The following is a 25,972-nucleotide window of genomic DNA, read 5'->3' on the forward strand; positions in this document are numbered from 1 at the left end:
GACAATGATTTGTCGTCCTGTTCCCTCGCAGCGTGGCAGCATAGTGTGATGTGATGACTCCGACCTCAATGTCCTGATGAAAGGTTTCCGCTTGTTTCACCTGCAGCTCTGCTCTGGGGGTGATTATAATTTCTCCAGTGCCTTTGCAGAGCGGAGGTGACCCTTCCTTTAAATCGGTCAGGTCCTTAGGGTGACCTTGGTGTCAGAGCTTTGATAGGACGAATGCACTGCCCGGGCTGGGAGTTTAGCCTGGCTTGGGAGCCTGCCTTGTTAATGAGGGTAACTGACCTCAAGAGCAAACATCTTTCGGAAGCAGGGCAGTGCCGTTCTCTTGATGCAAACTCATGGGTTAGGGAAGATGTGGCAGCCGCTGCAGAAATAATCCCTCAAAGGCAATGTCCTTGTCCTAGATGTGGCATTGAAGATATATTAGGGAGGCATCAGGGGAAGCTCTGTAGTGAAGTCTGTGTTGAACTTTTCCTTCTGTCTCACTGTTCAATGACGGAGTTGGAGACCTGAGTCTCATTTGGGCTGCTCTATACACTCACTTTAAGGCCCCGCTGCACGTCTAGTGCAGTATAAAGTAGCCTTAGTGGGGGGAGGGATAGCTCAGTGGTTTGAGCATTGGCCTTCTAAACCCAGGGTTGTGAGTTCAATCCTTGAGGGGGCCACTTAGGGATCTGGGGCAGTACTTGGTCCTGCTAGTGAAGGCAGGGGGCTGGACTCAATGACCTTTCAAGGTCCCTTCCAGTTCTAGGAGATAGGATATCTCCACTAATTTAATTTAAATGAGAATCGGGCCCGTAGTCTCCAATTTCTTGCAGTAACGGTTCAAGAACAATTGAATTTTTGGTGACATTTTTTGTGTTGTTTTTCTAGAGAAAACACACACAAACCTCACCCAGTTTGGAAATTGAGCCCCCAGCGTCTCACTCGGGCTGTGTTTCGCCTGCAGCTGCACAACCCCGTGTCCCCACAGACTCCCAGTGCTCATTCACATGGCTGCCAGGGCTCATCAAAAGTGGTAGAAGGAATTGCAGGAGAATAGAGAAGAGGTAGAGCGTCTCAGATGTGAAATATAGCAGATCAACAATCAAATATAATATGAACGAATAGTACATGAGCACCACGTTAAAGGCTGTGTTGTAGGGTGGGTGCACAGAGGGGCAGAGTTAAGGTTATGGGGTCAGCCTTACATTTTGCATCATCTGACTCATGAGTGCTTAATTTGCAATCTTCACGTTGCATTAACATTGGGGGAGGTTGTGCCTTTTACTTAAATCTTAGGGATAGAGCTTGCAGAAATGTATTCCCTGGCTCCCCGGCTTATACCACCCACTGTTCAGTGTGTTACACATCCCCCCTTTGTGCCTGACCCTCAGAGGATATGAACCAGGTACAGTTCCTGTTAGCAGGATGTAGGTTCAAGTTGTAGAGGTGCATGCTCTTAGCTCCACGTCTCAATCCCCAGAGGCAAGCTGGATGCCAGCCTTCGTGCTTATGCCTTTGAATAGGGCTTATTACTGACTATGGCGGGGAGCGCGACTTGTTGACAAATCATACTCGAAGAGAGGTCATCAACAGTTCGCTGTCAAACAGGGAGGACGTGTCACGTGGGGCCCCACACGGGTCTGTCCTGGGTCCGGTGCTAGTCAGTATTTTCATGAACGACTTGGATGATGGAGTGGAGAGCATGCTTATAAAATCTGCAGGTGACTCCAAGCTGGGAGGGGTCGCAAGTACTTTGGAGGACAGGATTAGAATTCAACATGATCTTGATAACTTGGAGAATTGGTCTGAAACCAATAAGAAAAAAGTCAGTAAAGACAAGGGCAAAGTACTACATTTAGGAAGAAAAATATCAAATGCATAGTGACAACGTGGGGAATAGCTGGCTAGGTGGTCGCACTGCTGAAAAGGATCTGGGGGTCAGAGTCGATCACAAATTGAGCATGAGCCAACAATGTGATACTGCTGCGAAAAAGGCAAAGGTCGTTCCGGGGTCTATCAACTGAAGTATCATGTGTAAGACACAGGAGCTAAGTTTTTCGCTCTGCTTGGCACCAGGGAGGCCTCAGCTGGAGTTCTGTGTTGTTTTGGGCACTGCATTTCAAGAAGGATGTGGCTAAATTAGAGTCCAGAGGAGAGTAACAAAGATGATGAGAGGTTTAGAAAACCTGACCCATGAGGAGAAGTTGAAAGAATTGGGCATGTTAAGTCTAGAGAAGAGACGGCTGAGGGGGGACCTGATAACTGTCTTCAAATATGTTAAAGGCTGTTATAAAAAGGAAGGTGATGAATTGTTCTCCATGGCCACCGAGGGTAGGACGAGAAGGAATCAGCTGAGTTTACAGCAAGGGAGATTTAGGTTGGATATTAGGAAAATCTTCCTAACTCTAAGGATAGTGAAGCAGTGAAACAGGTTACCTGGGAAGGTTTGGAGGTTTTTAAGAACAGGTTGGACAAGCACCTGTCAGGCATGGTCTAGCCATACTTAATCCTGCCTCAGCGCTGGGGGCTGGACTAGACGACCTCTCGAGGTGCCTTCCAGCCCGACATTTCTCCGGTGACTGCACGTAGTCTAATTTGAGCATTGAGATCGCTCAGAGCAACTGCCAGTGTTTGCCGGCTCCCACAGTGAGCGGTGAATGAGTCACAGCCCTCGAGAATGAGGATGGTGATAACACCCTTCTATCTAATGCTACCCATCATTCCTATTAATGGCCGTGTGGGGAGGTGACTCACCTGCTCCCTGTTGGGCTCCCCAGGGAGCATCCCTGGTCCCTGCATGGCTGTCTCTGACATGCGGTACAGGCAGGCCTTGTTCCTTGCTCGTCTGAGTTTCCACTTCCCCGGGGCTCATTAACACCATGGGGCAGGCTCCTCTGCCTGGCTTTGATCAGGCAAGAAGTTTCCACCCCATGGAGGCTTTGCTGCTGTGGGTGCCCTATTGGGAATGATCCTGGGGTGACTTTAATGAGGTCTCCCCTGCAAAGCTGGAATTCATCGGTGCTGTTCAGAGGCTCTGCGCGCCAGGAGGCCCCTGGCACCCCCCACCCCCCGCGAAGTGGCAAGGCTCTCAGCTGATCCAAACAGGCCTGTGGCACAGTGAGGTTACCCACTGGCCTGTGCCCTCTGCGGGCTCTTGCCATACAGCTCGGGGCTCACTCACCCCTGAAATGAGTTGGCCATGTTTCGGCACCAGTCCCTTGATGATTTGAGCTGCAAAGAGCAACTTTCAGCCGAGACAGGGGAGACTGCCGCTTGGCTCACCGGGTAGCTCCGATACCTACAGACTCCCAGAGCCCTGGGTTGGGTCCGGGCTCTGGTAGTCATAGAGCTGGGTGGGAAGTAAATCCAGATGCCCGAGGAACAGGGGTGAGGCTATTTCACCGGCGGAAGTTCATGTTCCATAACAACAACCAGCAACGCTGATCGGGCCAAATTCCTGCCTGGGGAAATCCCTTGGGAATGTGGCCCACTCAATCCCCCAGCAATCCTGCTGTTCCAGGTTGCAGCGACATTGGGAGCTGCCGCTGCCCCATTGCAGGACTGGAGAGGACCCACAGCCCCATCCATGCTGCCCAGGAGATAGACTGCTGCTGCTTCCCTTATCTGTCCGAAGAATCCACTCCAGAGCAGCCGTGGGAGCATCCCAGAGGCACATCGCAGGGCGATTATTGTATATCCAGGGTGCTTAGAGGCACTTGACCTTGGGCCCGTCTAGGCGGTCACCGGCCAGACGTGCTCTAATCCTTGGAATCATGCGCTGCCCCTACTGTGTCTTGTCACGGCAGCAAATCACGCCTCCCAAATGTGCCCTATAAATACATGAGCATCACCTGGCTCCTTCGAGGGTCTTCGATAATCCAGCTGCCTCTGCCCGTCATGCTGCTTTCGTGATTCCTGGAGAGGGAGCCTGGGCTTTCCCCAGGAGGAGGGGGGATAGGCAGTGATGACATAGTTCTTATTCGTTCTCTGGTCTCTAGACAGTCCTTGCCCTTTAAACGTCTCCCTGCCTGTCTTACAGTAAGTCATTTCTCCAGTGGAATTCCTCCGGCAGGCTCAGATTTCCCTTGCAGGACAGGTGGGATTTTAAAGGGACTGTCTCTGTCTATATAGACACATACGGACTCTTGCTAGGTATGCTGCACATACAGCAGGCATAGCAATGCCCTTGTCTGGGCCGTAAATTCAGAACCAAACGGGTAGCTTGAAATATCCAATTCGCAATGAACGCCCCATGCGTGAGCCGGTCTGCCAGGCCGAGCCTGTTCCTCGGGGCGACGCTGGGAGGTTTGTGCTGCACGTTGGCTTCATGGCAGCGTGAGGCAGGGGGACGGTGTGTAGGAAAACTTCCTTGAGACAGGTCCGCGCGTCGCCCTGCGTCCTGGCAGAGTGGACTGCAGAACGCAGCTCAGGAGTCGTCGTATCTCGAATGAGGCTCACAGCACCAAGGACGGTCCTGGCAGAATCAAGGTGATTCCCAGGCACTGGGTTCCAGGTGTCACTAACCAGTTACTTTAGCATTCCAGGCGCCGGTTAACTAGACCGTACAGGGCCAGATCGAAATCCTCCATGAGAGCCTTTCCACTGACAGCGGGACAGTAATTCCCTTGCTCTGGGATATGATGCCTCTGTGGACTTCCAAAGCCCTTTGCAGTAACGGAATAGCTGTCCCCTGCCTGCAGTGAGCAGGTCCGGTCCCCGCCCGCCTGTTGGTTGGAGGAAGTTAGTTACTGCTGGAGCGCCTCCTTGTGGCCAGGCAAGGCATAACTGCTCTCTCCCTGTCTGGCACCTCTTGCTGATGGTTGTGCTGGCACTGCGGTGGTCTCTCTTCCCATAACTCAGCCCTCTGGCCAGGTCGTGATTTAGTTCACCCCTTCTGGAGTAGCCGAGGCCAACAAATCAACAATCCAAATGTCCTCACCTAAAGGTCTTCAGCCCCATCGCCGAGCCCTGTGGTCATCACACCCCTCTCTCAAGGTTCTCCTTTGTCCTTGTCCCTTTTCCAGCCTCACACCACCATACCAGTGACTGGTAGGGGAACCCGGGCCCTCTCTCTATGCTGGGTTCTGACCCAGGAACCAGCAGCCAAGGTCTGCTCAGTCCCACTCCTTGCTGCTGTTTCCCCCTTGTTTCAGGACTCTCAGGGCCCTCCCCTAACAAAATCCCAGCAAACAGGTATAAAGAACAACCTAATTCCACCCTCTGTGGGGTTGATCTTACGCCCCTCTCAATTAAATGCCTCTCAGAGCTTGCTCCAGAGAGGTCAAGTCCCTGCCCGTTTGCCAGGGTCTCCCACCAGTGCTGTTCTGTGCCACTCCTGGCTGCTCGCCAGCCTTCCCTATTCAGGTGAGGAGCCCAGGCCTTGCTGTCCCGCTGGGCTTCTTCCTCTCTAACCCCAGAGTGACTGCAGCCTCTCTCCCCGCAGCCCCCTTCTGCGCTAAACCTCCTGCCTTTATAACCACCACCCAGCTCCTCCCCAGCTGGGCTTCCTCTCTACTGAAGCCTGGCTCTAAGTCCCTCTCAGGCCCACATTAACGCTTTCCAGTCCAGGGGGGCGGGGGATCCAGGGGGGGTTCTACGCTGCTATGATAAAGAACCTGTGTGCTTGCTGTTGGCAAAGCAGCGTGGCTCCTCATTAAATCAGACATCTGCTACTGACGCCTGTTGTGAGAACGGGTTAAACTTCTCCCCAATGACTCTGCTGAGTCTATGGCCTTTCGAGAGCCCGACGCCAGCCTGATAGAAAGGCGAGGGCCCTGGTCACACAGGCCTATTACGGGTATTGGTTGGGGCCTGCCTGGAAAGCCTTGTCTGTGTGCTTCCGTTCCCCACCCCCGGCCACGCTCAGTGAGTCCCTGGGACGGGCTTAGACCTCCTGAAAGAACACAGCCCCCAGGTGCTGGGGTGGAAGATCTTCAGGGGACCATAGCCCCAGAAAAGAGGAGGAGGAAGACACCATGCCCCACAGGGTTCACCTTCTCTGCAAATGGGATTGTGTGGGGCATGGTCAAATGGTCCTCCTTGATGACTGAGCCTGTAGGAGATGGTGAACCCCCTTGAGATGCCTGCTATAATATGGTCCAGGGAACGTGGCCAGTGATGGACGACCTGCAGAGGGCTTTGGGGTCTGGTTGGGCTGGGCTGGGCAGTTGACGTTTAGCCTCACCTGCCTCTCTCCCGTCTGGAAGGTTGCACTGGGATTCTCTAGTGGGAACTGGTTCTCTTGAGTGAACTTCCATACAGTCTGCAAGGGGCATCCTGGTCCTGATTCTCCTTCCCCCTGTGCAGCCATTACACCAGCGCAGGGTGAGCATAGTGCATGAATGGTCTGATCGGGCAGCTTGTTACGCTCCTTTTGCACTGGTGTAAGTGATAGCCCAGGGTGCAGGGCAGTGGAGAATCAGGCCCAAAGAGAACAGCCTGGCTGCTGGTATTTTCTGGGACGGAAGTGCCAGAACAGCCAGTGGCTGCTTAGCTGCCTTCCTTGGTCCCCCTCCATTGGAGGAACACAAGGGGAGGGGATGGCAAAGACTCACGACCGGGGAGGATGAGCATCCCCACATTTCCGATGGGGAAACTCAAAGGTGAAGTGATGTGCCCAAAGTCACGTCACACAAGTTCTTTCTTTCTTATCTATTTTAGCTATTCATCTAGGGCCTGATTCTCGTTTATACTAAGGCCCTTTACATTACTGTGGCAGTGTAAAGAGACCTTAAATGGGTGTAAGTTACGTTTACACCTGCTTTGTCTCCTTTATGCTGCCCAGAGCGGTGTAAAGGGGCCTTAGTGCCAATGAGGATCCAGGCTCTGCTGGTCCCGCAGAGCCCTCTGCTTTGCTAGACTTGGATCTTCCTGAGCAATTAGGCTGCCCCGTGGCCCGGCGTTCACTAGGATCAAAGCTGAGGTTCACCCAATTCATTTCCTTTGGGTCCTGCCGCAGATTTAGCCCCGTTGCCCTTCCTGGTGGATGGTTTTCCTCGTGTCACGCCTCTCTCCCTCTCTCCCTGCCAGATCCCATGAGGGCCCCCAAAGGCCTGGCCTTCTCTGAGATCCAGTCCAGGCAGCTGACGCTGCAGTGGGAGCCGCTGGGCTACAACCTGACGCGTTGCCATACCTACACGGTCTCCCTCTGCTACCGCTACTTCGTGGGCACCAGCCACAACCAGACCTTCCGGGAGTGCATGAAGATGGAGCACAACGTCCACCGCTACACCATCAAGAACCTGCTGCCCTACAAGAACGTCCACGTGAAGCTCATCCTTTCCAACCCCGAGGGGCGCAAGGAAGGGAAGGAGATGATATTCCAGACGGACGAGGATGGTAAGTGCCAGCTGCTGCCCCTGTGCGCTGGGTCGCCCGTGGCAGGGCGGCCTCTCCTTCTGCCTCTGCACCAGGTAAGCTCCAGCTTGGGGCAGGGCAGGAGAGCACCCAGAGAGGCCACCAAGGGCAGAGAAGGTCTCTGAGCCAGCCCATGCAGCTGGGGAGTGTGGTGACTGGGGCAGTCCAGGGGACGGGCTCTGTGATATGTGCATAGGCCATGCAGTGGGGTTGTGGTCACTCTTCCAGTCCATAGTCTGGAGTAGCAGCTCCGAGGTTGGAGGTGTGCAATGCGGTTCCGTTCCCTGGCCCCAGCGTGTGGGCATGGACTTCAGCTCCCCAGGCCCATCCCAGACATAGCCCAGGGACTCTCACGTATGCGGGTGACGTGAATTTCACCCGCAGTGAGCATGGCTGAGGGATGTTGCAAGCACAAAGGTCTGGAAAGTTGGCAGAGGGGCACTGCTGGGTGTGGGCAGCTGCTCCGAGGAAAGGGGAGTCCTGGAGAAAACTCATTCCCAGCAGCAGGGGAGGGAAAGAACAGGGAACAGCTTGGGAGGCCCAGTAAATAGGATGCAGGGTAAAGTGTTTTGAGAGACACACCTAGGGGCCTGGTGCCTGGGACTGTAGAAACACCAGAGGTGTTTGGGGAGGGATGGATAGCTAGATAGTGGGAGTGCATGGGGATGGATGGATAGGTAGGGTATGTGTGGAGATAGCCAGAAGGACCATGCAATGGCAGGGAAAGTGAGATGGCAAAAGCGATGGAGGAAAAGAGGGACCAGGGAGAGCGAGAGGGGTCCTGAAATCCCAATGGAAAGCCACGTGTGTGCCCGGTCACTCCCGCTCCGGGCAGTGAGGGTAGGTGACCACTTTGTATTGTTGCCTCACCAGCTTTGAGTTTCCATAGTCCATGTGTGTCTCTTTCCCTGCACTGTCGCTCAGCAGAGCCCTCCCGTGGCGGGGAAAAGGGGCTCACTAGGGCGATTCCAGCACCGCCGTTCGGGAATTCAGCCCCACCGCCGGACGTGGCTACCAGAAGAGGGGATTTGTTGATAAATTGGATAGTCGGAGGCTTGACCACACTTCTGTTCATTTTGAAATATATTCAGGAGACCAAATAACCAGCATCAGTCAGCTTGCTTGCTCTAAGCCCAGTACAGGAGAGAGGTTGTGTACAATACCGGTCTCTGCGAAGCCCTCTCGTGCAGCGTGGTCACACTCACCTGACAGAGCAGGTGCACCCTAAAGCCAGCTTTTTATACCCTACCTGTTTACAGTTAAGAGGTACTATGTGCGTCATCTGAGGGGGAGGGATAGCTCAGTGGTTTGAGCATTGGCCTGCTAAACCCAGGGTTGTGAGTTCAATCCTTGAGGGGGCCATTTAGGGATCTGGGGCAAAATCAGTACTTGGTCCTGCTACTGAAGGCGGGGGGGCTGGACTCGACTCAATGACCTTTCAAGGTCCCTTCCAGTTCTAGGAGATAGGATATCTCCATTATTATTATTATTATAAACTAGATTTAACCAATCGGCTTTCTGCCTTGTTTTTCTGGTACCCCTTATCTCTCTAGTCTGAACACATGTGTTGCAGGTAACCAGGGGCGTGAAGGCACCTGCTAGGTCTGTACTAGGGTAGAACAATCATATACCTTGTCCTGTTCCCTGGGGATGTTCCAGTGCTGCCCTGTGAGAATAGCCCCCTTCCTCTCGCTGTGGTAAAATGATCATGTGTCCTGATCCTGACGGCTTAAGCCAAAGCTTACTTCAGCTAATGCAAGGTGTTATGGGACAGCTAGCACAGGAGAACGGGATTATAGTAAAGGTATATGCCAAATTAAGCTATGTGACTGCTGTAATATGTGTGCTTAGTGCTATTTGTGCTTAATGGATTCTAACAGGCATGTGGTGTGGATAATACCTGTTATTAATATACCATCGATAAGCTAGCCAGCTCAGACTGGTTAGCAGGACTCGCACACACCCAAAACCACTGGCTCGAGCAGACCGCTCGGCCTCTCTCCTTCCTGCCCTACATTCGTCCCTCCGCCATCACCTCTCCCTGTGCCGTCTGTCTCTGTCCGGACTGAGCGCCGGATTGGGTCATTCCATGCTGGGCGGCACCCCATGCCCTGGCTGTTCTGATTTGTGTCTTTTCAATGGAAGGGCTCTAGTTCTGCTCCCAAGGGAAGGTAGTGGCCGGGTGGTAGGTAAAACGTACTGTGCAGGATAGGGCACAGGACAGAGCGCTGCTGAGTGAGCACCAAGTTATTCTGCCCGGTAGCAGGAGTGAGGTCGAAGAGGGGATTGCCTAGTTAGGTGCCTCACTACTGGGAGCAGGGTGGTGCTTAACCCTTCACAAGCCCATCCTCCATCCACATCCCGGCCCTTTTCCCTGCGTCCTCTTTCAGGTGAGGGAGCTGGCGCTCAGGGGGCGGGTGTCTGCCGTTCAGAGCAGAGGGCTACATCTCACACTTACCCTGACTTCTGCCAAGTGGTAGTTTCCACCCGCACCTTGCGTAACCACCTTGTGCCCGGCCTTAGGACTGGCAAGACCAAGACAACCAGGCAACGGTTTTCAATTCTCCATCAGAATTTCTAGTTTTGTCACGTTTCTCCTTTGTCAACCAGATGGTCCTCAGCACCGAACATCCTTGGTCTTTGTTCTTCTTGTTAGGGAATCGAAGCCTAATAGCAATCATAATAATTAAAATAATTAGTACCTTGCGTTTAGGCAGCCCCTTTCACCCGCGGCTCACAAACACTAATTAATTAAGCCCCCGTGAGGTAATTATTAACAGCAAGAAAGAGTCAGAGGTCAGCCTGCCTCAGTTATCGGCTTTGTTTAGCTGGCCGGTGTTTGCGCCCGGAACAAGAGCACGGCCGCGCGGTTTCGTAGCATGTGAATGAGCTCCCTGCTCTTCATTGGCTGACCCGTGTGTGTGGCTGAGAGTGAAGCAGGCCCCGGCCCAAGACAGACATGACCCCGCAGCTCACCACCGCCGTGGGCTGCATCCTCTGAGAGGGAGCCAGTGCTGCTCTAGCTGGCAGCATACCTGGGCAGGTCTCGCTCATCTCCCTCCCCTTGCTTGGAGTCTGTGAAACCCCGAGTCTCCACTGCTCTGGGTCCGTACATGCTGTCTGCGGTGTTACTACAGACGCTGGGTCTGAGCCATCGGGGCCCCCATCACGCCCACCTGAGCTGTCATACATTTACCCCAGCTCTGCACCAGGTTAGGCAGCCTCTTCCCCTCCCCCCCTCGTTCCAGGGAGCTCAGATTTCAGGCTCGGGACAGGTATCGCCGGCTGGGCGGGTGACTCTTGTCTCAAAGCGTGTTGAGGCTGGAAAAGCCAAAGCCTCACGCTGTGGTCGGAGCCCTTGGGACAAGAGGCCCTGCCATCAGCACTGGAACCTGACTGCCCTGTGCCGAGACCTAGCTCGTCCCCCTGATGCTGAGCCACTGGGCTGGCCTGCCCTAGGCATGTTAAATAATTGTTTCTGTGCCTCCAGAGAAGTCCCTATTCTCATGCTGGTGCTTTGCTAGAGGGCTGGCTCTTAGCAGCCACCAGAAATTAGAGATGGAAAAAACCTATTCCCAGTAGGTCGTCTAGAGCAGTAGTTCTCAACCATTCCCACGTGGGGCCCCCTCCCTACTCCCATATACCCAGCAGCTAGCTGGCACTTCCCTCCCACTTAGTAATATGGGAAAAGCAGAGTGGCCCAATGCCCAGGATGAGTTCCTAGGATCTAGACCATCCCAGGTCTCCTGACTACTGCAGCATTGAAGTCAGAGGGAATTTTGCCATTTAATGGGGCCAGTATTTCAGCTTTAACAACAAGGAGTCCGGTCGCACCTTAAAGACTAACAGATTTATCTGGGCATAAGCTTTCATGGGTAAAAAACCCCCACTTCTTCAGATGCAACTGAAGAGGTGAGGTTTTTTACCCACGAAAGCTTATGCCCAAATAAATCTGTTAGTCTTTAAGGTGCCACCGGACTCCTTGTTGTTTTTATGGATACAGACTAACACGGCTACCCCCTGATATTTCAGCTTTGGCCCCTTCCCTATATTCTCCAGTGCTTTATCCGGTCGAGTTTTCAGCGTCCCAAGAGACTGGGTTCCTGCTACTTCCCAGCGCTGCAGCCTAATCGAGCAGGAAGCGTTTGCTTGACATTCAGCATACATTTCCCTTCTCTCTCCCGCTGTGCCAGGCCGGGATTAGCTGAGCCGTCTAGCCCTACAAAGTTAATTTCGAGCTCTGAAGATCCAGATAATGTGACATGAAATCCAAGACAGAACCGTGTTCTAATGAAGTGGAACTGGTACAGTATTTCAGGAGCCAGCCACAGGAGCTGTACGGTGTCCCATGGGAGCTCAGGGAAAGTAACTTCCACTAATGACGCATTATGCTTCTAATATACCAACTCCCTTCTCGCTACCCAATTCTCAGCCCCCACATGTGCTGAGTGACTCGGACGGCTGAAAGGGCTGCATGCACCGGGAACCTGCCACCATGCGGTAATGGTGGCTTTGGTTGCATGATGGCCTGATCCTGCGCTGTGCAGGTGAAGAAGGCTTAGGCTTAGGCTGGGCCTAAGAAGACAAGGCGTAAAGAGTGGAATGGGGCAGGGGGCGCCGGGCAGATCCATGTGGCGTGGCTGAGGGTGCTACCGGGCAGCCCCCTAGTTACAGGCGCTGGATACTAGCTAGATCCTGGCTATATGAGAGGAGCCGCCGGAGCAAGGACTCAAAGGGGAGAACCTTATTAGCAGTAAGGGTCCTGCTTAAATCCATGTGTCAGACATGCCCATCCTCGCCTTGGACGTGTTTAGCACTAACGGAGCAGGCACACACGGGCTGGCGATGTGGAGAGCATGCACCCAGTCACGCTGGTGCCTAGCAGCTTTGCAGATCCTGCTGGGAGCTGTGCAAGGACGGCAAGGGACGGGGGCTTAAGCAGCAGGACGTTCAGGAGTGACTCCTGCAGAGAAAGGCCCTGGATGAAGTGGAGCATCTGGGCTGCACAGAGGGGCAGGAGAAGGCTCTTCCAGCCATTACAAGCTTTTGGGTGTGCCTCTGAACCTGGACCTTTTGAGGTTCACCCATCCCTTACGATTAAGTTGCCTAAGCAAGAACAGAATGTGTAAGACCTAAAACATGCTGGCCGGAGAGCATCAACAGCCCCCTGTCCCTCACTGGCATCCTACCCTGTAATGCTCCAGATTTGGCTCAGGTCAGGACATCCTAGGGGTGCGTAACCTATTCCGTGGCCTCTCTGCAGTCTAAGCAACAGCACGAGAGCTAACCTAACCTACGCAAGAACAGGATAGGTACCGACGTAGTCACAAGGGAACGAACTGCCTGTGCCTGTCTTCCAAACTATAACCTTAGCATAAGAGTTTATAGCTGCAGGTTACAAGGTAATTAATCTCTGTGATATGTTTTAGCCTCAAGTATTAGCAATTAACCTGGAAGAACGTGTAATTACTAAGGACAGTATTAGTGGACAGTATTTAATTTGCAGACTGTGGAAGCCCGGTGCGTTGGCTCTGACTCCAAGGAAGGTTTATCTGATCGGCCTTGTGACGGGTTGGATCACAGAAACCCCCCTGGGAGCTGCCACCTGATGTGCCAAGACTGCTTCTGCTCCTGTTTTCCCTGCCAGCTCAGGACTCCAGCACCCTGTCTTGCTGAGCCAGACACTCCCGTCTGCTCCAACACAGACCCAGGGTCTGAATTACTTGCCCCAAAGCTGCAGGTTTACCTGAAAGCAGCTCACAGAAGTGTACTTGTCTTTAGCACTCAGATGCCCAACTCCCAATGGGGTCTAAACCCAAATAAATCCGTTTTACCCTGCATAAAGGTTATGCAGGGTAAACTCATAAATTGTTCGCCCTCTAGAACGCTGATAGAGAGATATGCACAGTTGTTTGCTCCCCCAGGTATTAATACATACTCTGAGTTAATTAATAAGTAAAAAGTGAGTTTATTAAATACAGAAAGTAGGATTTAAGTGGTTCCAAGTAGTAACAGACAGAACAAAGTAAGTCACCAAGCAAAATAAAATAAAAAGCGCAAATCTATGTCAATCAAACTAAATGCAGATAAAATCCTCACCAGTTCCAGAATGCTCCCTTTTACAGACTAATCTCCTTTTAGCCTGGGTCCAGCAATCACTCATCCCCCCTGTAGCTACTGTCCTTTGTTCCAGTTTCCTTCAAGTATCCTCGGGGGGGTGGGGGGTGGAGAGGCTCCTTCTTTAGCCAGCTGAAGACAAAATGGAGGGGGTCTCCCAGGGGTTTAAATAGACTTTCTCTTGTGGGTGGAGACCCCCTCCTCACCCTGTGTAGAATCCAGTCACAAAATGGAGATTTGGAATCGCATGGGCCAGTCACATGCCCATGCATGACTCAGGACTTGCAGGTAGCAGCCATTACCCACATGCTACCTTGAACATCCTCAGATAGACTTCTTATGTGGATTGGAGTCTTCCAAGCTCTTTTGTCTGTTAAGTGCTTCCTGACTGAGCACCTAATTTGCACATTCCTTTCCCAAGAAGTGACCAAATGTTCTAACTAAGGCTACTTAGAAATCAAGCAATTATACAGCCAATGTTTATAACTTTGAACACACAAACGGTACCTGCATACTACTAGGATGAACATAACCAGTAGATCATAATCTTTACATAGATATGTTACATGGCATATGTAGCAAAACCCTATTCCAGTTAGATCATACATACATTTATAAGCACCCCCCCATAAAGCCTTATGGGGTACACTGTCACAGGCCTGTCTAGGAAGCTTAGCAAGGAAAACAAAATGGCAGAGGCTGTTGCAAAACTTGGTTCCTTCCTGGGCATTTTCAAACTTCACTCCTAATCTACACCCCACTGTTCGATAGGGCCGGGAGTCGCTCTAGCCCCAGGCTATGGTGTGTAGAGACGGCAAAGTTCTTCTCAGCGACCAGCGTTTTTGTTGAAAAACAAGGTTTTGTCAAAAACAATGGTTGTGGGATTTTTTTTTTTAAACAAAAGTATTAATATCTTCATCAGCAGCCAACCCGGCAACATTTCCAGGTTAACATAGAAAATGTTCTGGTTTTGGTGGCTGAAAGCTGAATTGTCTTTGGTTTGCAACAAGAAACACAAAACTTTTCATAGGAAATTTTGGAGGTAAAAGAAATATTATTATTTTCCATAGGGGGAAAATATCTTTTCCTGACCAGCTCTAATGCGAAGTTTCCGGTTAGACTGTAGGCAGGGGCTTATGGTCAATCCATGGGCCATCTTCTGACCTGAACAAATGTTTAAGCACTGGTAGTGAGCAAAGCAGCCTACTCCATTAGGGCTGGGAGAATGAGTCCTCAAAAGGCGATGATCCATCGTGACCCAGCCAAATAAAACCTCAGCATCACAGATTCAAGCTCCACAGAAACAGGACATCCTGTCTAGTTGCTGTCCAAGAAGAGTCTGAGTGCTGGAGACCATCCTTTGAACGATGGAGACGTTAGGTCTCTTTGCCTGTGCCTGCCTCGCTATATCCCCAGAACACCGGCTATAATGAGCAGGCGTCGCGACGTAAAAGCAATCTCCTCAGCTTTGGGGCTCACCAGAGTTCGGGGCTCTCATTATTTATATGACGGCTGCACCGTACAGCCCCTGACTCAGACTGGTGCTAAGGGCTGTCTATCCAGCTAATGAAAGACAGGCTCCGCCCCAAACAGCTTCCAGTCTAAGTGGACAAAGGAAGGATGATGATTCCCACTGTACCGAGGGGAAGGTGCTAAAGCACAGAGCGATTCAATGACTTGCACAAGGCATCTGTGGCAAAGCTGGGACTGGAACCCAGATCTGTTGAGTCCTGCAGTGCCATGACCACAAGAATAGCCGTTCTTCCTACACCCAACCCTACAGCCGCCTTCCCTAAACCCTGCTCTGATCCTGCCTGATGTATCTGCGCCCACCTCAGCACTCCCAGCGGTTTATTTTTTAACTGTAATTGCTCCAGCTGTTTTTCCCATGCTGTGATGGCTCCAGCTGTTTTCTTATTGTGCTGTAATACAGTAGCTCCAGCTGTTTCCTTGCTGTACTGTAATCACTCCAGCTGCTTTTCACCAGGCATGGATTAACCAGACTTTTTTTTCTTCCCCCTTGAGTGAAACTTGATACAGTATGCAGTCTCTGCCTTTCAAGGGATCAATAAATCTCGGTATGAGCATGGATCTATTGTAAATTGTACATGTGTATTTGTCTCAGTTACATATCTGTCCGATTTATCTAAATTAGCTAATGATTGTGCATGAAACTCAGTTCCCGGGTTTGAAACTAATTTCTAGTAGAAACACATTTAGATTTTTGGTGGCTTTGTTATGCTTTTTCATGTTAAAATCTTAGCAGAAAAAGGTTTGCAAAGTGCCTATGTAAAAATAGCCCCTTCTTAGTCAGCAAAATCCGTCCCCTGCCTGTATCCAAAGTTAGATCTGCGGACGTTAGTGGCTAAGATAAGTCTCTGCTGCTTCTCTGGGAGCCCTGCAGAGCCAGCCCAGGCCTCGGTGAGCGAGCTGGATTCTGTTCCAGGGAATGCATCGTCGTCAGACTTGTTAAGTACGTTCCAATTGCAGAGTCACGCTGAAGATGATGGGCCGGCTTCCTTCCTGATGGGGGAATTTTTTTCAGCTGAGTTACACGGGAGTACAGAATTTGGCCCGCCAGAAGTGCTGCATGAGAAGAAAGACCCCGGCTTGGCTTGTAGAGAGGCAGTATGATCCAGTGGTAGGCACTGGATTGGGGCTGTGTTCCTGTCTCTGCCACAGGCCTGCCCCTGTGACCTTGGGCAAATCGCATCATCTCTCTGTGCTTGTTTCCTCTTGTCTCTTTAGACTGCAAGCTCTTTGGGTCAGGGATTATCTCGTACTCAGGATATGTCTACACTGCAAAAACATGTCTTCCTGATTCAGATTATCTAACCCATGTTAAAAGAGCAGTGCAGACACGGCGACTCGGCTTTTGACTTGTTTTAACAGCTGGAGTTAAAGCCTATAGGGGATCCTGAAATAGAACTTGAGCCACTAACTTGAGTTAAAAGCCACGTCTTCACTGCTATTTGAACTAAGGTTCGCTAACCCTAGTTAAGAACACACCTTTTTTTGCAGTGTAGACGTACCCTAAGTGTCTGTGTGGTGCCTAGCGCAATGGAGTTTATTAGGGTTTCTAGTCCGTACCCTAATGCAAATAATAATAAGTAATAATAGTAATAGTCATGTAAACTGGGCACATCTGATCTGGAAAGACGGAGATACCATAATCATGGAGCCCCAGGACGCATTTCACCGAGTCGCTTTCCCAAGCAAGCACCATGTTGTAAACTTTTAAAAACTGTAACTGGAAAGAGTTTCTCTCCTTCTGTATCTGTCCCGCCCTCCAAGTCTAAGAGCAACCCAGGATTCTTATTAAAAAATAGGCTGGAAATCTGTAACAAGCAAGCACCCGTGCAATTAACGACGGCGGTGAAGGTTTGTGAATAATAGGACCCTTGATTGTGTTTTATTTTGGCTTTTTTGACATGAAGCAAACTTCTTTTGCATATCCCTGTTTGTATATCGCCGCGGAGGGCTGGATGTTCCTAGATGAGTCATTGGAAAAGAAATTGCCAGGTACGGAGTGGAAAAGAACAAAGAGAGGATTTTTTTGTTGAGGTGGAAATGCCGTTGGGAAGGAGGCAGGAGGGTTGCTTCTCTACTTGGGTCGTTCCGTATAAAAAACAGTTGCCTCCTCTTACCATGGCGGTCCGAGAGATGCCTGGAATCCCCTGCTCCTGAGGCATTGTGAGATGGCTGCCCAGATTTTCCCAGAAGGTACTGGTACAAACATGGTTATACAGCATAGGACGGGTGGAGGTGCACACACACGGTGTTGGCTTGGATAAGCTCCTCTATGAACACAGGTCAGTTGTGTTTCTTGTGACCCATCCAGAGTGCTGTGACCTGGTTGCAACAACACAATTGTGTTTGGAGTGTGAACATTGCCTGGGCATTGAGTTTGGCCCATCTAGATGCACTGGAATCCAGGGTCCCTCTGTTTTCATTCCATGGAACATCAGTATTTTCCATCCCGTCCAGCAGGAGGGAGAACTGGGCTTCTGGCTGGGTGACCCAGTCCGCCTAGGAGATCAGCAGAGTTCTGAGTAGTTCACCGTTCATGGGTCTTTCAGATGAGACCTTAAAAAACAAAACAAAAATGGGGTCCCATCTGCTCTGCAGTGACAGTAAACATCCCATGGCATTTTAGTAACAGTAGCTGCTGTGTTCTGTCGTCCTTGGTCAACCTTTCCTCTCCTCCCACTCGTGTGCATTGTATGGTGATTCACTTGGGTTTTGCCTTCTACGCCAGAGGTAGCCGCATTGCAGTGGTAATCTGTGGTAGTGGCTGGCATTGGGATCCTTGCAGAGGGAGAGTAATGCACTGGCAAAGTATTTGTTGCCTCCCCTACTGACTGGCCTGGTAGAAGATAACAGCCTACTAATGTTGCCAGCTAATGGAGCTACCCCACGTGGTCTGTGTGTCAGTGCTGGAGGTCCCCAGCTCAGACCCTGCCGACAGCCCGTGTGGAAGGACTCAGCTGGGTAGTTTGGATTCAGGTCTGAACTTGGGACTGTTTGCACCTGGGGTGCTGGGTCAGGCTCCCTTCTCAGCTACAAAGCGAAAGTGAAATGTCCCCCCGCCTCTGAAATGGCACAGATTGAGGGGGCACCTTTGAGTCAGTTATCTCACTGGAACTGTATTTGCCCATCTCTCTGTGGCTTGTTTTCCTGCCTGGGCTCTGGGTTGGCAGATAAGGCACCCGGAGCTGTAATGGTCCAGCCCATCAAAGGGAAAGGAAAGATTCCCTTTCAAGGTGCCTCCTGGGAGCTAACAAAGCGGCCCCTTTCTACTGCACTCACGAAACCTCTGACATTTGCCTTCCCCACTGCTGCCTGTTTCAGCCTGAAACCGGCTGCAAGTTGCGGCAAACTTTGCAAAGTGTTTTTTATGAGACACAGGTGGTTCAAGCCACCCCCACCCCCCTTCCTAATTTATCCCCTTCACACAGAGATCAATGGCACAGAAAAAGAGGTAGTGCCACTCACCTTCATCCCCTCAAAGACCGTGCTAGGACATCATGTGATGAAACGCCTCCGTTGCGAGACAGCAGGCAGAGCTCAATGGCCACAGCTCATCTCGAGGCGGGAGGGAAATTTCCAGAGGCCCAGGGAGCTGCCGTCAATACCATTCGCACATGCTGGAACAGGGACCTGAGCCTGCAAGTCAGGCATGAGCAGTTTCAACTGCAGTCCCCGTCCTCCCCTGTCTCTGTTCTGTGTGTGCATAGGGGGGCCAACAAGAGAGAGCAGATGGTCCGTTGATCGTCCGCTTGTTCATTAAGCACCAGCGACCAGCCACAAGGTGACGCATGTGAATTCGCTGCCATCGGTTGGCTGGAGATGCTGGGCCATGTCTACACAAAGGTCTCAGCATAGACCTGGGTGTCTTGAGAGGAGTCCTTGAAATGAGGCTATAATGGCAGCATTGAGGGGGGAGTTTGATTCCCCCCCCCAAACACGCGCGCACACACACACACATACATATGTGTACACACTTATGTACACACATGCATGTGCATGCACACACATTCACACATGTACATTAAGATGTGCATGTACACACACCCACATATTTACACACACATAACCCCCCCATACACCCCCCCACACACGTGTGCAAACATCCATATGCACACACACCGCTACATGTACGCACATCCACACATGCAGGCACATACGTGTGAATGCACCCCACCCACATTCACATATAAGTGTACTCACACATATATTCACATGCACAGACACACTCATAGATTCACGTGCATGCATCTATATGCGCATACACACGTGTGCATGCACATCCCCCACACGCTCACACACACGTGTGCACACGCACTCGTGCACACGTGCTCACGAACACTCATGCACCCCCACATCCCTCGAGCTATCACGAGTCAAAGCGCTTGGAGCATTTTCTTCTCTAGAAGGGTAAAATAGTTGAGTAATTAGCGATACACCACTTAGGAGAGCAAATCATTTTGTACTTAACAGGCAGGCGTGAGTGTGTGTATGTTGCTTTATTTAGAGTGTTTACGGAGGGTGGAAAAAAGGCTCGTGAAAGGATTCAGTTTTGGCACAACAAAAGCATAACTCCTCCTCCATTCCTGTGGAGTGAAAGCCTCTTAAAGATACGATCGATGGAAGAATAAACTCCTGCCGACCTTCCCCTGCTACACACACACACACCCTTTCGGCAATCTCTACGCGCGGCGGCGTGGCGCCCGGTACTCAGGAAATCACCAGAGTTCACTTAAACTGCCGTGTTCCAGTGTTTATACAGCTGTCAGCAGCAGTCGTAGCTGCACATTACTAAGTCAGCGCCGCTCAGCAGGGCAGCTGGGTTGGATCGAATGCCTCTTGCCTCTTGAGATTTGAGTTCCCATTCAGATACAGGTCACATGTGAAATGAGACTTTCCCCCCCTCCGCTAGTCTACTTAGTTCTAGCTGGATGTTTGATTGATCTGCCTTGGAAAATAACTGACGGGGTGACAGGTCAGGACGGAAGGGCCTCGGCAGAGGTAGTGTGCGTGCGGGCGGGCTCTGGACTGGAATAGCTGGAGGGGCATCAGCAAAGCTGTGTGAGCAAGGGGGGGGGAGGCAGGATAAGACGGAGGGACATTATCCGAGCTGCAGGGAGCTGGGAATGATGTGGCAGAGGGTACTGCTAGTTTGGGATGAGTTGCACCGAGGGAGCTGGGTGTGGATGTGTGAGCCAGCGCTGTCGGCATTCCACCATTGGCAGCAAGATTGCAAAGAAATACTAAAGGAAAGGGTCCCTCTCAATTGACTCCAGAAACAAGGCAACCTCTTGACTGATGATGTGGCTACCTGGTGCCGGCTTTGATTCCTCTAAGCCATCCAAGGCGTGTATCCCGGGGAGCTGAGGAAAGGACACCTCTGTCCCAGAGCACCCGTTACAGTGAGAGCAAACTTGGGCCCGGAGGACCATGCATGGGAGGCGCATTTGGTGACGAGCACCACGGACGCAGAGGCGGGTTTGACCATGTAGGCTCGTGAGGAGGCTGAGACGGGGTGGTGGATTTGGGCCGGGAGAGATGGATGATGGGGGGTGACCACAGATGAGCTCGCAGTGAGGGTCCCTGTAAGATGGTATGAAATGGTGATTTATACGGCTTTGATTTTGTATCTCAGACTTTGCGCCGCAGACCATGTAAAACTCGTACCACTTGTATTGCTCCCTGAATTTTTCCTATTTTTTCTCCCCCTGTGTCTGGAAGAATCCCCTACATTTAAAAACCCTTATTGCTGAAAATAAAACCCAAACTTGAGTATCAGGGAGTCAGCAGGGAGCCAACTATTACACACACCTGTTCTGTCTGCACCTCTCGCCCTGGGAGAGGGAGCATTCAGAACAGAGCTCAGGAAAACCTGGTGTCTTACAGAACATAGGAACTGCCCGGTTGGGTCAGAGCCGCGGTCCATCCAGCCCAGTAGCCTGTCTCTGACAGTGGCCAGCACCAGATGTCTCAGAGGAAGGTGCAGTAGTAAGATGTGGGATAATTTGCTTCCCATGGAAGTCCCTATGAGTTAGCAATTGGCGATCCATTGAAGGGTGAATTTATGCATCCCTTCTACAATGTTTTGTTGGCATTAACTATTTCAATCCTGGATGGTCTTGTTGTCCATAGAAGCATATTTAATGACCTAGATCTCTCTCCTGGATGATCCAGCATTCAATAGGATGGTGAAAGAATGTTCCCTATTGCATTGTGAAAGGTGTGCATTATTTGTTTGGGGTTTTTTGTGCACACTTGTGGTCTGCCTGTGTGTGTGGTTATTGCTATTATTGATTATAACTGAACCCCCCAAACTGTGCATTAATTGGAGTGTTATTTGTAGCAATCAGAATGATCTGTCTGCCCCCATACGCACTCCCCTATCTATCTACTGTGATACAAAGAATACATAATATGTGTGTCTGCATATGTTCTGCACTCCTGTCTGTGGTATCAGAACAGCCCCTAGGGGGTGCTGTGAGACTTAATTGGCGACGGAAGCCCATTGAGATCTTCAGATGAGAGGTGCTCTGGGAGAGTAATGTATTCTGCAGTTCCAGGCTGCCACGGAGGGTTATGAATCGCAGCAGCAGGGGAATGTGCTCTGGAAGACTGTGCTCCAGTGTCCTTTGCGGTGAAACGTCAGGTGCATTCCAAACGCTTGTAATTAAATGGAGCATTTGCATAGTGCTGAGCACGGTTTCAATTTGCAGATGAATTCTGTGCATTTGTTTCCAAGAGAAAAAAAAATCTCTCTCTGCCCCAAAGGTTTCCCTAATGCTCCATGAATTTAATAAGTGTCTTGTGTACACGTGTACGACATGGCGCTGCGGATTCAATTAACTTGTAAATCAAGTGGAAATAGTGTATTTGCACGGCGGGAACAGCACGTAAGGCGATCCCTGTCCCATGGCTGTGGAATTAGATCTGAGCAAAAACGCTGCGAGAAAATTGTCCGTGGACGTGTGTTCGAAGGAAGAACTGAATTCCCTTCACCTGCAGCCGCCTCCCGGGTGGGGGGAGGAGAGCGTATCCCATCAAACGCATTCACTGGCCGAGATATTCATGGACATGATCAATGTTCATGAAAAACTAATTTTGACTGTGGTCTGAAGATTCAGCCTGGTACTAAGCACGTGCCTGGCTTTTAAACCCCCGAAGCGTCCTATTGACTTTCAGTGCAGTTACATAGGAGCTTGAAGTTAGGCACATGTTCAAGTTACATTCTGAATCAGGGTCTGGTATTCATACTGAGATCCCGACTCTTGAGTCCGCTTTCTCCAATCAGGCAACAAAATCACTTCCATATGACCTCCGTATCCAATGGGAATTGGCCAACACACCTTGATTATTGAGTACCCACACAACCAGACAGCTGTGAAACAGCTACGGGTGAGAATCGGTTGGAGAGTCATGGATAGAGTTGAGGGAATCCTGATCCACTCCCAGACAGAAGAGGAGCAAATGCATTGAAACCAATTATCTGCAGCTAGACCCAAAACCACAAGAAACTCACCAGGTTTTGTTAGGAAGCCGAATCTCTGGCCAAGGTTTGCAAAGCGTCCTGAGCCGAGTTTCCAGTGAGTCTTGGCAGAGCGACAGCTTTGCATCAAAACTGAAAATGCCTATTCAGTGCAGAACTAGGAGATGCTCAAGGCTTTTAACTGAGGTCTTTCTCTTCCTGGTAGTTTTAACTTAAAGTGGAACCCCAGGGCAAGAAATTTATATGGCTCAAGCCCCTGTGAACCCAAACCACAGAGCTCAACAAAACAGCTAGCCATGACCTTAATGGAGCATACAACCCAAAAGCCTATTTTCAAACAGGCAATTTCAGGAGGGCCCAGCTAATGGCTGTTAATAGTGTTTTTGGACTTTTAATCCGTGCTATTCTTTCGGCAGCTCCGTCCCTGTGTGCGATGTGTAATTTTTTTTGTAAATGGGTATAATTGCTCCCTCTGTCTCAAATTAGAGGGTGCATTTTTCAAGCATTAACGCCTGCAGCAGATGATACTACTCATGAATTGTGATCTCTGCAAAGCAATTGCCTGTTCTGTCCTCCTTAATAAGCACCTTGGGTTGGGGAGAGAAAAAAGAAATCCATGCTAAACGAGTGACTATCGATCTTAGTGTCTTCACTTGTTGTTGCTGTTTGTGATGGTGATTATTATTCTTATTGCTAATTAGAGGGAATGGTGGTGCCATGCCGAAACTGCCAAAATGTTTGCAGATCAGATCTCACGCAAGGCTTTTATCAGACTGGGCGGAGCAGTGCAGAGCACAATCTCCAGGCTTGGGAGAGTGAAGAATACAAATGTAATCCATGCTAACATAGTGTGGCTCTCTGTCCCTCTCGAGTGGCCAGCGTATGCCTAGAATTTCATGAGTCTGCTACTTCCTTCATCCCTTTTGCTGAGCCAAGTAGAGGTTCACGATTTTTAGATCCAGAGTTCTTGGGTTCAAACCCAGCAGACAACTGATTCTTCTGTCGACCTTGTAGTGTCTGTACTGGGGCATAGGTCGGTTCATGTACACCTCCCAAGGATGTACATTTTTCACATCCCGGAGGGTCGTACCTAAATGGACCTAAATTTTAGGCCTGGTGTGCACTACAAAGTTAGGTCAACGTAAGCTGCCTTGCGTTGACCTAGTGTGCATGTGTCTACACTAAAATTTGCCCCCACTGCTGTACACCAACGTAGCAACACCACCTTCCCGAGCGATGTTGAGCCGTGGTCCATGTACCGATGGTGATGCAATGGGAGTGTAGACGCTGTGTTAGCGATGTTGACCATAACAGTCCTCCAGCAGCTGTCCCACAAGGCCCGACACTGACTGCTGTGGTCACCACTGTGAACTCCACTGCCTGGCGGTCATGGAGACCAGAAGTTCTCCCCCACTCCCTTTAAAGCCGTGTGAATTTTTGAAATGCCGTTTCCTGATTGTGCAGCGTGGCGAGCACATCTAGCAGCTCCCCATTGTCGTGTGCAACTGCCCAGCTGACCACACAGGCTACCCTCTCCAGACACGCTCCAGCGTAGAGCAGACAGGAGGTATTGGCTCTCCTGGGCTTGTGGGGAGAAGAGGCTGTGCAGGCCCAGCTATGGACCAGCCATAGAAACGTGGACATCTACAAGCAGATTGCACAGGGGATGGAGGAGAAGGGGTACGACAGGGACCAGCAGCAACACCGCGTGAAAGCAAAGGAACTGCGGCAGGTGCACCAGAAGGCCAGGGAGGCCAACAGTTGATCTGGTGTCGAGCCGCAGACCTGCCACTTTAACAAAGAACTGTGTGCCGTACTTTGGGAGACCCCGCCACCACCCACACTAGAGATGCTGCCGAGGAGCCTGAGTCCCAGGCGGTGGAGGAAGAAGAGGAGGAGGAAGGGGGACATGCGACTGGATGGGACCAGCTATGCCATGTGCCAGGATCTGTTTTCTGGTCAGTCCCAGCAGTCGATCATGTGCGAGCCCAGTGCAGGGGAAGGAAGCTCGGGTAAGCGTGTAAATGTATTTCCCATTACAGTGATGTGCTGATGGTGCCCCCAAGTGAGCAGGACACAGCTATCAACTTTTCATTAATCTAGGTGGGGTGGGAGGGGGGGATGCCAAGCAATTTGTTTACGTGCACAGGGATGTCCCTTGAATCCTCCTGAGAGATATCCGTGACGCGGTCATGGAGTTACTCTGCAATCCTCGCCTGAAATTAAGGACAACCACAGCATCACATATACTGACCCGTGAGAGCCACGGCTGCTGTATGTTTAGGTAAAATGTTCTGTTCTATTAATTTACTGAGTTTTGAAAGTATTTGCTTTTAAATTGCACAGATTTTTCTTTTCACGGATTTTGTTACTGAATAAAATTCTGTTATTTGGAAAAGAATTCATCTTTATTAGTTCACCACAGAGTGCCTAGCTGTTCTGAAAGCACCCACTCACTTGTTACTGTACAGCGTGACACAACTCATAGGATCAGTAACAAACACAGTGTAATCATCATAAATGTACAGCAAGCACTGCAAAATCAAGAGGTGCATTAACAGTGTTATATCCTTAGATGTGCAGCAAGCACCACAAAATTCCTAACAGGCCCCCAAACAGCTGGCCTAGGTAAAGCGCAATCCACCACAAGCCTTACTGTGGCTCACTGTTAAAGTGCTCTTTCAAAGCCTCCCTGAGCTGTATAGCTCTGCATTGAGCTTTTCTGATAGTCTTGGTGTCTGGCTGTTCAAACTCAGCAGACAGCTGCTCCAGCTCTGCCCTCCACCCCAACGGCAATTTTGCCCCCTTTGCTTCATAGATATTGTGCAGGACACAGCAGACAGCTATAACCATTGGGATATTTTTCTCACTGAGATTCAGTCTTGCAAATAAACAACACCAGCGTCCCTTCAATCTACCAAAAGCACATTCAGCTGTCATTCTGCACCTGCTGAGCCAGCAGTTGAATCTTTCCTTGATGCTGTCAAGGTGGCCGGTGTACGGCCTCATGAGTCAGGGGAGAAAGGGATAAACTGGGTTGCCCAGGACCACTAGTGGCATTTCAACATCGCCAGTGTTAACTCCTCTGGTCGGGAATTAAGTCCTTGCTTGTAGGTCTCTGAATAGTCTTGTGTTCTTAAAGATGTGAGCATCATGCACCTTCCCTGAGCAGCCCATACTGATGTTGGAGAAGCATCCCTGGGTCTAGCAATACTTGCATAGCCATAGAAAAGTAGTCTTTTCTGTTCGTATCCTCTGTGGCAAGGTGGTCTGGTGCCAAAGTAGGAATGTGCGTCTGTGGCGCCACTGCAGTTCAGGAACCCCTTTGCCGCAGATCCATCCTCAACGTCCCTGTAGCGAACAAAGACTCACCGGCGCGGCGCCTCCTGCTGGTCGTCTCGGGAATTAGCTCTTCCAGCCCAGAGCACTCTCTGCAGGCTGGTGTCTCACTTGCCGCTGCCCCCCGTGTCCCTCCTGGACCCCGGTGCCCTTCTAGAT

At 50.8% G+C, this 25,972-nt stretch overlaps 1 protein-coding gene across 3 annotated transcripts in view; it reads left to right on the plus strand.

Annotated features, from left to right (window-relative positions):
• The window catches only part of PTPRU (protein tyrosine phosphatase receptor type U), a 266,338-nt gene that overhangs the window by 143,349 nt on the left and 97,017 nt on the right, over nucleotides 1–25,972 (plus strand). For all 3 annotated transcript variants that reach the window (XM_065421874.1, XM_065421875.1, XM_065421873.1), the window contains exon 8: nucleotides 7,021–7,329. In XM_065421874.1, coding sequence (XP_065277946.1) covers nucleotides 7,021–7,329 — 309 coding nt within the window. The remainder of the gene's footprint in view (nucleotides 1–7,020; nucleotides 7,330–25,972) is intronic.

The sequence above is a fragment of the Emys orbicularis genome, chromosome 23, assembly GCF_028017835.1.
Source record: "Emys orbicularis isolate rEmyOrb1 chromosome 23, rEmyOrb1.hap1, whole genome shotgun sequence".
Classification (NCBI taxonomy): Eukaryota; Metazoa; Chordata; order Testudines; family Emydidae; genus Emys; species Emys orbicularis.